A 14,391-nucleotide genomic window follows, 5' to 3' on the forward strand; every position below is an offset into this window, starting at 1 on the left:
ATCAAAAGAAACCAAACATATTATCGCTTGTATCTTCTCAGCCCTCTTGTGCTTTGAGTGTTATTCCCTGAAAATCTGGAAAAAAGGTACCAATAACCCTACACTTGAGCCTTGCTACTTTATTTTCAGGAAAAAAAAAACCAGCTATCGCTTTTCAAGCAGGTCTTTTCTGCCGAGTCTGCTCTCCCCCTGTTCCAACACCATTCACATCCAGTGAAGAACTTGATTTCCCAGTGTTAGCCCACTGTAAATTTAGAACACAACTTCTCAATTGCAATTTATCTGCTTTTAAATTCATCATAATCTGCCTTGAGGCCATTCTTGGTAAAAAAGCAGAATATCAAATGTCTCTAAATAAAAATTTATAGGCCAAACCAGCAATTGGATACTGCCCAAACCTCCAATCAATTGATGGTTGGCCACATCTCAAAAAAGATATAGTTGCGATGGAGAAGGTACAGAGAAGGGCAACCAAAATGATAAAGGGGATGGAACAGCTCCCCTATGAGGAAAGGCTGAAGAGGTTAGGGCTGTTCAGCTTGGAGAAGAGACGGCTGAGGGGGATATGATGAGGTCTTTAAGATCATGAGAGGTCTTGAATGAGTAGATGTGAATCTGTTATTTACACTTTTGAATAATAGGACTAGGGGGCATTCCATGAAGTTAGCATGTGGCACATTTAAGACTAATCGGAGAAAATTATTTTTCACTCAACGCACAGTAAATCTCTGGAATTTGTTGCCAGAGGATGTGGTTGGTGCAGTTAGTGTAGCTGGGTTCAAAAAAGGTTTGGATAAATTCTTGGAGGAGAAGTCCATTAATGACTATTAATCAAGTTTACTTAGGGAATAGCCACTGCTATTAATTGCATCAGTAGCATGGGATCTTCTTAGTGTTTGGGTAATTGCCAGGTTCTTGTGGCCTGGTTTGGCCTCTGTTGGAAACACAATGCTGGGTTTGATGGACCCTTGGTCTGACCCAGCATGGCAATTTCTTATGTTCTTATGACTATCTTTAGAGGTCTTGAAAGCTCATGTACATCTTCTTGAGCCTTGAAAAGGTATTGCTACCTAAAAAGAAATTCCAGTTTTCTCCAGGACCAGTTTGACTGCTAGTACTCTACATTGTGTAAATATTATATCTGTGAAAGAGATTGTTTGAAGATGAGTAGTTCACCTTTCTCATGAATAAAGGGTCATGTGACTGTGTGGTGTGGAACAAATGGATTCTTGCATAGCTTTCTGGAAATGTCTAAAAACTTTTCACTGCCCAGATGTAGTAACTCCTGTGCTTCTACTGCCCCCTCAGTTCTCCACTGTTCCTTTTGCCCTTTAGAAACCATTGAACATATCTTCATCTGTGGCACACAGAATTACTGAAATCATTTTTTCTTTGCTTTCCCTTAAGACTTCATCCTACCCTCCTCCACTCTCCAGATCTTTCTCAAATTAGATTTTTGGAATTTTTTTCACTTTTCTTCACCCTCTATTTCCAGTTGCCAACAAGTTGCTGTACCAATATTTTTTTCTCTTCTCTTTGGTGATTTCTAATTTTAGAGCAACTTTCTCATTTGATTTAATTTTCAGTTTTCCTCACCATGTCCCAAAAGCAGGCCGGCAGCTTCTCATTTTGTCCCAAGTGCAAGCAGATGGTCATCAGTAACCATCATGTGGCTTGCTGCAGGCATGTGGGAAAAGATCACAATGACAGACTGGCATTTGTACAAGGATGCCATCCAGAGTATTTTGACTTTTGGCAAGAAAGCTGACTTTCAGTGCCAAGCTCGTTGAAGCTGGCGTTTGAAAGCTTGATGTGAGGACCATGGAGCCTCACTGACACTTTCATTTCCTCAGTCAGAGGACAGGCCCAGGATTAGAGGGATTTCACTTGAGCTAAGAGAAACGCTATGAGCATTTGAGCATGGAGCCAAATGCTCATAACCATGAAGGCCCTGAAGCATTGTTTCATTTGATGCACAACTACAAAAGCAAGAACTTTCATATTATCCAAAGAAGCTGTGTACTGGAGGTAAACTCTGCCTTCCAGGTACCGATGACACACCAGTCTCCAGTGGTTCATTCTGGAGCTTTCAACATTGATCTCCAGAGAGCCAAGGAGGATGTCTAGTACCTTCTCTGAAGCCCCGGGCTGAGGACATTTGTACTCTTCAAATAGCCCGAGGAACCTTGGCAATCCCCACTGATAACCGGTGAAGGGTTAATTCCCCCCCCAGGTTCTGGGGGCGATCTGATTCCGCCGCCACCTCATCAAGCTGTCTTGTCCTCGGCAGCCTTTCAGGAGGAGTTAGAGAAACATGTGCAGCTGGCTGGGATCTGCAGGGCATTGAGCCCTCCAGTTCTGCTGGGACTGCAGGAGCCGACTCTATCTGTGCTTGCGCTTCTGGAGCGGTTGGACCTGCTGCTCTGTCTTACTGACACAGCCAGCCCCAGTGCCTCTAGTTCTTTCGTTGTGCATTGAAGCTGCTGCCACCGGTGCCTATCCCAGTGAGTGATCCTCTGAGGAAGGTCCATCGGGGTTAATGGCACCTCAACTACACATGACACCCTAGCTTGTGCTCACCCTCAAGAGGCCTTCTGACCCAATGCTATCAGAGCCGCCGATGCCCCCAGTGCCTATGGGGGCTATCTGTTCCTATGCGCCTCCTGGTTCCTCCGATGACCCCAAGACTGTCAGGGTCTCGGCATAAAGCCATATTGGGGGGGAACCCCACCTCCAGTGTCTCTGGAAGATGCCCCCTACGAACCCTGGGAGGGAGAGTCATCCATTTCCTCGACAGAAGATTCCAAAGACTTGCCCTTCGAACCCTCTCCACTGGAGGAGAGGCATAAGTACCCGCCAGAAGATTTGACTTTTGCTGGATTTGTAAAGGCCATGACGGAGTCAGTGCCTACCCTGCTCTGTTAAAAGCTGGATCCTAGGCACAAAATGTTAAGAGGTACTGCAATTCGTTGACGCTCTTAAGGGAAGTGGTGGCTGTGCCAGTACATAATATCCTCAAGGAGCTATTAGTCAGACTCTGGGAATATCCCATCTCCATCCCACCTGTGAACCAGAAGGCTGTCTCTGTGATTCTGGTCTAACCCACCACAGGTTTTGAACACAGTCTACTTCCACATCAGTCGATGGCGGTAGAATTGGCCTTTAAAGAAGGCAAAGCAGCTGCGAACTCATGCTTTGACTCCTCCTGGTTGGGAGCACAGAGCCCTAGATGCTTTCTGGTTTTCCAGGACTCAATGTTGGCAGTCAAGATTGCCTGTTATCAGCACTGTTATGAGCCAACACTCCAGAAACCTCTGGAAACAAGTCCAGGAGATGGTGGAACACCTCCCACAACAGTTTCAGGACAATTTCCAGAAGGGAATTCAAAAGAGCCTGGAATATTTATTTATTTATTTAAATGCTTTTATATACCGATATTAGTAGGGACATCATACCGGTTCACATTTGAACATGACATCTGAAAGTACATGTTAACAGGGAGTAAGAACTGGGAGGGGGTGAACACAGGAGCAGCGTAGAAAATTTAAGTTAACAACAAGAGAACATAACAAGAATCCTTAACATAAGGAAAATAGGATTGTCTATATGAGACATAATATAGGATCATAGTACAGAGGAACATAGGCAGGCTTTTTTGTGTGTTAGGACTTTGCATGGGAGTGAGGTAGATAAGGTAGGAGGGGAGGGAAGACTAGTCGGGATAAGCTTGTTTGAATAACAAAGTTTTTAACTTTTTAAATTTAATCTGACAAACACTAAGTCCTCTCTGCGTATGATGTGTTTGAAACCGCAACAAGAGTTGCGGTGGCCGTCTTTGGAGCTCAGCGCATGGCCTGGCTTCGTGCTTCCGACCTCCGACCCAAAGTACAGGATCGTCTAGCAGATCTACCGTGTACCGGGGAGAATCTCTCTGGGGACAAAATTTAAGAAGGCAGTAGTGCAGCTGAAGGATTATCACAAAACCCTTCAACAGCTATCGGCTAGCACCTCAGACCCTCAGTCCTCTGGCAAGAAGTTGCCCAGACAGTACTCAGGACGCCCGTTTTTAACGGTCATGAAAGTATTACCCACTGGCGTCTAGGGCAACACCCCCAACGAACACTGGCTAGGCTAAGGGCATGACAGCCACATGCCCCTTTTGACCGGCTCCTGCTCACCACAGAACCAAGTGGCGATGTGGTACTTGAACAAGCGGGGGGACGGGATTGTTCTTCCTCTGCCAAGAAGCAGTGCAGATTGGTCCTGGGTGCTCTCGCAGGGCAATTTTCTCTGGGCCATGTACTTCCCAGGGACGGACAACATCCTGGCAAATTCATTTGTCTGACTTTCTGGCCCCATGAAAGGTCCCTAAAACAGGAGGTTATGAACCGCATCTTCTGCCTTTGGGGAACCCCAGACATAGATCTGTTTTTGTTTCCCCAGACAACAAGACAGTAGATCAGTTTTGCTCCCTTGTCCGAGCGGGCGAGGGGTCAGTGTCAGAGGCCTTCTCGCGTCACTGGGGCATCTGCCTCCTGTACGCTTATCTTCCGTTGCCATTGGTCTCGAAGACTCTCCAAAAACTCCAACAGGATCAAGGCACCATGATCCTGATTGTGCCTTTTTGGCCATGCCGAGTTTGATTCCCGCTTCTGCAGGACCTGTCCTTATGTCCTCAGATCTGGCTGGGGACTGCTCCAGACCTGATCACGCAGGATCAGGGCAGACTACACCACCCCAACCTCCAAGCCTTGTCCCTCACGGCATGGATGTTGACCAAGGTTCCTAGGCCTTTCGGATGGTGTGTCTCGAGTCCTGGTGGAGTCCAGGAAGACTTCCACAAGGAGATCTTACAGTCTCAAGTGGAAGAGGCTCTCTGTTTGGTGTGAGGGTAATGGGTTGGACCCATTCTCATGTTCCATGCCAAAGCTTTTGGATTACCTGTTGCACCTCTGTGAGGGCTCACCTTAGTAACATCAGAGCATATCATCGGGGGGGGGGGGGGGGAGAGGGTGCCTCCATATCCTCCCATCCACTTGTAGGGCATTTCTATGTGAGTCTACTGCAGCTTAAGTCCCTGATACAAACCCCAGCGGCCTCTTGGAATCTCAACGTGGTCTTGACCCATCTCATGAGGGTGCCTTTTGAGCTACTGAGGTCTTGCGACCTGAAGTTCTCCTGAAACCGTGGACGATAGAACAGATTCCTCCCCATCACCAAGGTCAAGAATTCTACTCGTGCTACTTATCCCCAAGAAATCAAGGTACAGAGACCCATCCTGGATTTAAAAAGCTTCCCCTTCAACCAGAGAGGGGAGTGGATATACGCTCTAGATCTAAAGGAAGCTTACACTCATATACTCATCCATCCTGATAAATTGCAGGAGGATCTTGCGAAGCTGGAAGACTGGGCATCTGTATGACAGATGAAATATAATGTGGACAAGTGCAAGGTGATGCATAAAGGGAAAAATAACCCATGCTGCATGTACATGGTTAGGTTTCATATTAGGAGTTACCACTCAGGAAAAAGATCTGGGTGTCATAGTTGATATTACATTTACATTGTCTGCTCAGTGTGCCATCGCAGTCATAATGCTTCTATCGCTCAATGGTTAGACTACACCTTGAATACTGTGTGCAATTCTGGTCTCCGCATCTGAAAAAAAGATATAGTTGCACTGGCAAAAGTACAGAGAAGGGCGACCAAAATCATAAAGGGCATGGAATGGCTTTCTTATGAAGAAAGGCTAAAGAAGTTAGGACTGTTCAGCTTGGAGAAGAGACTGCTGAGAGGGGATATGACAGGTCTACAAAATCATGAAAGGACTTGAATAGGTAAATGAATTGGTTATTTAGTCTTTTGGATAAAACAAGGACTAGAGGGCACTTCATCAAGTTAGCAAGTAGCACATTTTAAAACCAGAGAAAATTCTTTCACGCTGCACAATTAAGATCTAGAATTTGTTGCTGGAAGATGTTAAAAGGCAGCTAGTACAGCTGGGCTTAAAGGTTTGGTTAAGTTACTGGAGAAGTCCATAGACTTCTATTAATGAGAGAATAGCCACTGCTTGTTGCCGGCATTAGTAGCATGGGATTTATTTTTGTGGGTACTTGTAACTTGGCTTGGCCACTTTTGGACGCAGGATACTGGGCTTGATGGATCCTTGGTTTGACCCAGTATGGCATATCTTATGTTATTAGTGCCTACCTTGTACTGCTATCTGGCTTTGAGATATAAACAAATACACGGTTCATAGTTTTCAGAGTTTTAATTAATAATGACCCACCTTCCCTACCCCCTCATCCTGGGTCTTACTAACAATACATATACAGGTGTGCCATGGAAAAGTCACCACTGCTCAGATTCAGATTGGCTCTGCTCTTAGCATCTCACAGCATCAAGAGTCACCAGTTATAGATTTTAAACATGTAGGAACTCCTTTCTGAGAACATGTATAACCAATCATACCTCTTCTTCCTAGCTACAGCATGAATCCTGGAATATGGTAACTAATGGGTAAATAGGGAATGGTTATTTACTCTTTCAAAGAACACTAGGACGCTCCGTGAAACTTTCAATCAGCAAATTTAAAACAAATAATAGGAAATATTTTTTCACTGTGCACACAATCAACTATAGAATATATTGCCAGAGGACATGGTTAAGACAACTAACATAGTGGGGTTCAAAAGAGGATTGGACAAGTTTCTGGAGAAAAAGTCCATAGACTGTTAGCCAGGTACACTTGGGAAAGCCACTGTTTTGTTCCTGGGAGTGATATGATAGATAAATCAACTATTGGGGTTCTACCAGGTATTTGTTACCTGGACTGGCCAGTGTTGAGACAAGATGCTGGGCTTGATGGACCTTGGTCTGACTTAGCATAGCACTTCTTATGTTATGTTAGCATGTAGGGCATGGATATCTTGGTCCTGCTTTGTGCAGCATACAACACCTCCTTCTCTTCCTTGGAGTCCTTCCAGCCTCTGTCCTATTTTCAGGCTGAACGGAGCACTGCATGTGACTTACTGTTGGTGTTTGAATAGCAGCAGTGAAGGAACTCTGCTAGCCCCATGCCACAGCCAAGATAACTGAGCCAGCTGCCCATACTACACCAACTTCTTCCTTATCCTATTCTTGTATATAGAGGGAACTGGTTCATGTATGTCTGTCTCCTCTCTCCCTTTGTTTTAAAATTTGAAAGAGGCTGGTGGGGTTTTCAATGCTTCCTTAGCTCTTTGGCCATTTGAGTCCTCTCCATATCTGCATTGCCTGCTTTGTGAAGGCTGGTGTGGCACCCAACATTTTTATTAAAGAAAGTGTGCCTTGAGCATGAAAAGGTTGGGAAGTGCTGCTCTAGTCTAGTTAGTAGAAGTTGAAGATCTTTATTTTAAACAGGTGGTGGCTGAAAATAAAGAATGTCTTCAACAGAGTACTGCCTTGTTTAGAGGGATTTTTGCAGTGTTGTGATATGTTTACATGTCTGAAATTGCAGCTCCATCTGGCAGATGATGCCTTCCTAGCTCTCACCACTGATGGCATCAACTTCATTGTCAACAGCCAAGAAATCTGTGACATAATTAGCCAGTGTCATGACCCGAATGAGGCAGCCCAAGTCCTCACTGAGCAGGTAACTGCTGTGAATTTTGTTTAATTTGTTGTGCACTACAGTTCTTCTGGCAGGGTTGCCCAAAGGACATGGTGATGGTGTCTATGGTGGATTGGTAGAATGTTCCTGAACCTGAAACGCTGACCATGAAGAAGAGGGTGGGGGAGGCATCTTTGTCACCACTACATAGTGTTGGGTAGTCACATGGTCTTTGGCTAAATTTTCGGCTTGGTTCGTCCAGCCTCCATACCTGAGCTTACAGATTGGAATTATTCCAACGAAGATTACTTCAGGCCGAGGTACCTTCAACCAAGAATTTTCTCCTTGATTTTAAGTCCCTTTCTCTTTCCTCTAGAATTAGTCAATGTGGTACTTAGTAAGGGACCACAGACCATGTGCTCAGTATCCAACTAGTAGAAACTGCTGTTCTGCACTGGTTTGGGGGATAGAGGGGAGAGGTGCAGTGCACCCGGTCCCTGCTGGCCTAATAAGCAGGAGTTGTTTAGCTAGAGCCTTGAAATGTATGTAGTTAGCACCGAGTGCTAAAAATGGGAGTTGTACTATACTTTGGGTTTCCAGACTTCAAAACAAACCCAAATTAAAGCAATTTGGTTCTTAAAACTGAAGATTTGTCTTGTGTTTACCATAGAATTGTAGTGGCTTTTTTTTTGTTTTTTAATCGAATACTTTTTGTAATTTTAATTGTTCTCTGCTTTTGGTATTTTTACAGTAAAGTGGATTACAAATCCCATAAATCAAAGTAGCCGTTATAGCTACTTAGAATTCATTCACTACAGCACCTCCATCTTTCTCTCCTTTTCTGTAGGCACTGCAGTATGGTACAGAAGATAACAGTACCACAATCATAGTTCCATTTGCAGCTTGGGGGAAGCACAAGAACTCAGAAGTGAGCTTTTCATTCAGCCGAAGCTTTGCCTCGAGTGGAAGGTGGGCATGATGGTCAGCTGAAGTCTGTTTACCACGCCCTACCATAAAGAAAAGTCCTGCAGAGAAGTCCCAGTGCTATTTTTCTGTCATATTTCATAAAGACAGACATTGCTTTTTGGGATAGTAGTTATTCAACAATTGGGTGAATGTAAATAGGGCTTACTGGACCAAACAGCTGAATCTACGGTGTAAAATATTCAGTTGCGGTTTTTTTTTTTGTTGTTGTTCCCCTCCACCTCAGTTGACTAGTAGCACAGGCCACTCCATGAGCCTGCATTAAGAAATGAATCTAGAATTGAAGAAACTCTCGTAATTACATCATTGCATGAGTCACATTTAATAACTACTATAAATTTCCATAGTGCTAATAAACGTAGGCTGCGCTGTAGAAATTCTGACAAGAGTCCCTGCTCGCCGAAGCTTATTCTAGCAAGGAGTTTCAGAAATGTATTCCAGCAAAATATGGTTAAAATCAACAAGATTGATCCATAACTCCCTTGATAGGCACTAAAAACTGGCCTGTGTGGGGTTATAGTGCTTCGATTTAGCACTGGTAGAGCCGACTGTGATGCAATTTTATTATGCAGTATGACACTAGGACTGCTTTTATGTAGAATATTGTACTTTAAGGTTGATTCTTAAACTCGCTGAACATGACATAGATCATAAATGTCTTGTCCTGGTGTCTTATTGCTCAAGTAATATATAGCAATAAAAACGAAGAAGAGGATCGGTATATAAAAGGACTTTTATTAAATCTTGCCCGACTCTGGCCGCTGATACGAAGCATAATTATTTGGGTTGAAGCTCTCTCAATATTAGCGTGGCTTCCAGCAATAAGTACACTTTTCATGCTAAGTTTACAATGTGCAAAAAGATCCAACATTCAATGCTTTAAAATATTTAAAAGTACATGCGCTTGTGGAGGTGTCAGCAGATTTGCTTGACAAGAATATATCGTACGCATTACCTGTTTTTTCACTGACTGGAATCATTCCACTTAAAGTTCTTTCACACAGTAGCCCCTGAGGCAGCTCCTTGAAGAGCAAAACTCGGCCAGAGTCGGGCAAGATTTAATAAGTCCTTTTATATACCGATCCTCTTCTTCGTTTTTATCGCTGCATAGCTATCTTGGATCGGCTTCCGCTTTGTTTTTTGGGACCATCAAGTAATATATATCCAGGTATGTCTGGCCTTGTGCCTACAAATACATCTAGCGCAGTGATTCTCAACCTACCCCCATTGCTGGCCACACCCCCCCCCCCCCCCCCCCCGTCAGCATCCTGTTGGTTTATTTTCAAAATGTAATTTAAACTTTCAGCAATCTTATACAACTCCTGCCCCCCCCCCCCCCCCCCCCCGAAAGGAATATAAACTACATGTAGAGAATGTATCCCTGATATCACTCCTTTGCCACTGGTGGAACAGAGAGCTCCTCTCTCTGCATCCTGGCTGGTGGATAGAAGCAGTTGGCCTCAATTGATCCAGATGCTTTGGTATAGGCAGAAGAAGCAGACTATCTCGCTTGTCCGTAACTTTTCTCTCCTTTATTGGGCACAGCAGAGGTAGCAGATGTGGACTGATTCTGCTGTGCTGGCTTTCATTGCCCGTCCTCTCCTATGAAATGCCTGTACAACGTCAACCCTTTCCTTTCTCCTATTCAGGTCCTAGTACCCCAGGTTGAGAGCCACTGATCTAATAGTAAATACAGCAGTATAAAGCAAATGGCCTTTCTTCTAAGGAGGACATACCCAGCAATTGCTTAGACCCATGGACCTCGTAAATGCTTATTCAAATTTCTTGTCCATCCTGCCTACCCTGTAAGCTTGGTTTCAAATGAACCTTTGATTTTGTTTTAAATCTATTAAAAATAAGGTTGTCAGAAATTGCCTGGTATCTTTTAAGAAAACGTACATGGTTGGCTTCAAATACCTACTAACCAGTATTATAATGAAGGTGCTCAAAGCAATATTTTAACTGCGTGATTTAGCTTGATGTTTAAACTCAGTCTCTTTTTGTAGACTGCCCCTCTGTTTAAAAATAGACTGTATATTTCATTACAGCCAATCCCTAAAATACTTTGTGAGTAAATACCATGTGAAAGAATCAGATGGTGTTTGCCTCATGTGCTTTCACCAGAGTACTTTTCATATCTTTGAATGTTGCCAATCATGTGAAAACCATTGTAAAAGGTCTATCCTGTAGGACCTTGTAATTCCATAGATTCCTTGGGACTGTTTCACTGAGCTTTCTGTTAGCAGAGCCTTTGTCTCTCTCACATGGCCACACAAGGCAAAACTTTTCCCATTTTATATTTACAGGAGAGACCATATTTATTCCCCTTGTATTATAATGTATATAGTGTTTGTATGTGTATCTCTGCTTGTACGTCTAATCTTTGTAAGTCAATTGAAAGTGTTTGGAAGACTGGATATTTATAAATGGCACTGTTGTATAGTTTTGGACATTTTAAAGGGGAGCTTTCATATCCCATCAGACAGCAGTCCCGACTGCACTCAATGCAAACACCTTCCAGTCTGTGGTCACTTCTTAAAACAAGAAGTGAGGTTGATGGTAATGCAACTTCAATATGAAGTTTTTCTGTTGCATCAGTCAGACCCCAGCAGAGGGCCAAGAGTCAGCTTGCCTAGTACCGTCAGCAGACTAGGGGATGGAAAGAAATTAGATGCACCCAATAGTTCAAATGCCCTTTTTTTTTTTTTTTTTTTTAATACTGGGACTTGTTTGTATGCTGCACTTGGTAGTTTGTGGGGTATGAAAGTTTCTTTTTGAGGTGAAGTATTGTTCTAATCAGAATCTGCTACTGGAACTTTGTTTTATCTTCTAGTTCTTATAGAAGGTTAACTGTTTTGCCCTCCATAGATTTTAGTTGTTCACCCTCTTCTAAAGAGGTCATCGTTTTTTGTTTATATACACTGGCATATAATAAAAATGGTAAATGGAATTCTTCCAGGTCTTCCCAGGCTTTGCTTAACTACTGTACATCATACATCAAATTAATCTGAAGTGGCAGTTTATTTTCCCAAAAAAGGTCATGTCATATATACTCTTGTACATTTGTTTTTAGCTTGTGTTAATAGAATAATGGTGAACTTAAAATCTTGAATCTTTAAGTGTTTAACACATTTTAAACCATGTTTTTAATGTGCACCTGTGCACTGCTGAACATGACGGCCTGGAGAAAATATTTAAGAAGCTTTTCTTCTAAGTCTGAGCTGAAAGTTATTCTAGACCAAAAGAATTAATATGAAGGAAATTGGCTAAAATGCTGCCATAACAGGCAATGATCTGGAATTTGTTGGGAATAAACTTGATTAGTAAAAATCTGCACTCTAAAGTGATTCTTCTTTGGAGCCTAATATAAAAGTCTGATATGATGTATATAAGATAAAAGCATGCAACAGTATGCAATGCACAACTAAGTTTCTGTGAACAAAGATGTTTACTGTGGCAGTGCATTGCGGCTTCGTGTCCTTCTGCTCTTTAAGGTACAGGTAGGGGTGAGGTTAATGATTGATACAGCTTCTTGAATATTCCAAGGTGCATTAAGTGATTCCTTTTTGAGGAAGGAAACTAGATATTTATGAAGGGAAATACTTAAAAAAAAAAAAAAAAATCGCTAGCCCGGGATGGCCAACTCAGTCCTCAAGAATGCACTGCTTCCATTGTATGCAAATTTATCTCATGCATATTCATTGTGGATATCCTGAAAACCAGGCCTGTTTAAGGCTCCTAAGGACTGGAGTTCAGCTCTTCTCTGCCTTCCTCCATTGCAGAATACCACAGTATTGCATTCTTTCTTTTTTTAGTGCATGTCCTTAAATCTTTTCCTGTGTGGTGTAGAGAAACCTTTATGCAAGGGTCCCCTTACTTTAAATGCAGCAGCTAAAGATGAATGGTTTCAAGAGTATGCAACAGCTAAACATTTCAAGGGGTGCCTCAGACTGTCATTACAGGAGTGTTCCTTTCTAATGCTGACATGGACAGGACAGCGACAATGGAATGCATATTTGAGCCATAGCCGTCTGTAGAATCGATGAAGTCCTTAGCTGAGCACCAGCCTTTGAAAATGTCATTTTTCAGCTGATTTTGTTTACTGTGCCCAGTTCCAATGTTTTTAAATACATACCTTTTAAAGTGTTGCATTTGTCAAATGAACAGTATAAACCAATTTGGTAAAACTTGTATGAGAAAATATTAATAATTCATATAGAAGGGGAAAGTTGAGATTTGAAACTTTTTTTTTTCACATTTTTGTATGTATTCTTTCCATCTGTGCTTTTCTGATTGATTATTAAAGTAATAGATTTAATAATTTTTTACTTTGTCTATGGGCAAGTCCATTAATTGTCATTCTCTGTCTATTATGTTAATTCGTAGGGACCAGTTTATGCTGTTTGTGGTTTCATGTTTGTGTTTACTTTCTAGAGGAAAACACAAACAAACACTTTGTAAGGTAATAAATATTGATCTAGTATAGACCCTGCATCCAGCAGTGGCTGAAGTTCTTGCCTTACCCCAAAAGAACAGTATAAATGTCCAGCTTTTTTTTTTTTTTTCCATTAAAAAAAAAAAAAAAAAGTCTAGGCTGCAGCAGATCAGTTCTTTTAGCTGTTTTTATATCTAGTTTAATCTGTTTTGATATTGTCCCTAAAGATCAAATAGTCCTGCTGCTCTCTGCCTTCTATGCATAATTTTATTTAAACTACAAACTGCTGTGTATGTGCAGTTTCTATAAATGTTGGAGGGGCTTTTTTTTTTGTAAGCTAACAGACATGGGTAATAAAAGTAAAGATAGTAGAATTGTGCAGCTAATATACTGAGAATTATATGGTACATGTTTTTGTCATGTGAAATTTTGGTATGGATGAAGTAAAAGCAGTAACATGGAAAATCTGATTTCTCAAATTTTTTTTTATATAACTTTACATGGCAGTTTAGCATTTGAATGGTACTAGTTCTTTGGTGTTGCTGATAAAAAAAAAAAAAAACCAAAACAAAACAAAAAAAAAAAAAAAAACAAACAAACCCCCAACTCTGCTGCAGTCCCTTAAGTATTCTAGTGTAGGAGAACATGAGCATGTGTCTTTATGATTGGAGCATTGGGAAGCCGAGAGTGCCCTGAACTATAGTACATCATGAATGCTGAAGTGCACTTGTTTGTATGTCTTGTTGCAATAATCTTGGAATTGCTGAATTAATCACAGTGGTTGTACATATTTTTTTTTTTTTACATTGCACTGATGGGGGTTAGAGTGCACTATGAGATTCAAGATTATTTAACTGACAATTTAGCAACTTGCTGACATTACCTATGAGACTTCTGTTTTACAAGGTTGTGTAGTAGGCATATAATAGAAAAGTTTTGAAAATAGTTCTTGAACTATATTGTTTGTAATGCATTAAAGCACTTGTAAGTCAGCTTATGGCAGCTATCAAACTATATGCTAAGAGTTCTTTAAATAAAACTTTTATGCCAAACTATGGAGTATTTTTTTTTTTGTCCATTTTGTCCATGCATGAAACACATTTAAAAAAAAAAAAAAAAAAAGAAAAACTAATCTCAGTACGTCAGTTTTTGGTTTTTTTGGTTTTTTTTTTATGTTCACTCTTCCTGTCATTAAGAGTCACCATGCTATCTAGGATCCTCAAATACTGGCATTTTGGCTCTCTTCTGCCTTCTCTTGATCTTACTCCTGTCTCTCATTTTTAAATGTTTTCTGTTGAACAGCAGTCTGAATTAGCCATGATCCTTGGGGTGGCTCTCGTGCCTTCAGCTCCACCGACTCATTTGAAACATCACGCATCGA

The 14,391-nt window shown here is 41.7% G+C and overlaps 1 protein-coding gene across 1 annotated transcript in view; it reads left to right on the forward strand.

The window, feature by feature from the left end:
* The window catches only part of PPM1K (protein phosphatase, Mg2+/Mn2+ dependent 1K), a 74,582-nt gene extending 60,970 nt beyond the window's left edge, over positions 1-13,612 (forward strand). The window contains exons 6-7 of the mRNA XM_029597950.1: positions 7,499-7,633; positions 8,439-13,612. Of these exons, the coding sequence (XP_029453810.1) occupies positions 7,499-7,633; positions 8,439-8,570 (267 nt within the window). The 3' untranslated portion in view covers positions 8,571-13,612. The remainder of the gene's footprint in view (positions 1-7,498; positions 7,634-8,438) is intronic.
* The last annotated feature ends 779 nt before the right edge of the window (positions 13,613-14,391 follow it).

The sequence above is a fragment of the Rhinatrema bivittatum genome, chromosome 1, assembly GCF_901001135.1.
Source record: "Rhinatrema bivittatum chromosome 1, aRhiBiv1.1, whole genome shotgun sequence".
Taxonomy (NCBI): domain Eukaryota; kingdom Metazoa; phylum Chordata; class Amphibia; order Gymnophiona; family Rhinatrematidae; genus Rhinatrema; species Rhinatrema bivittatum.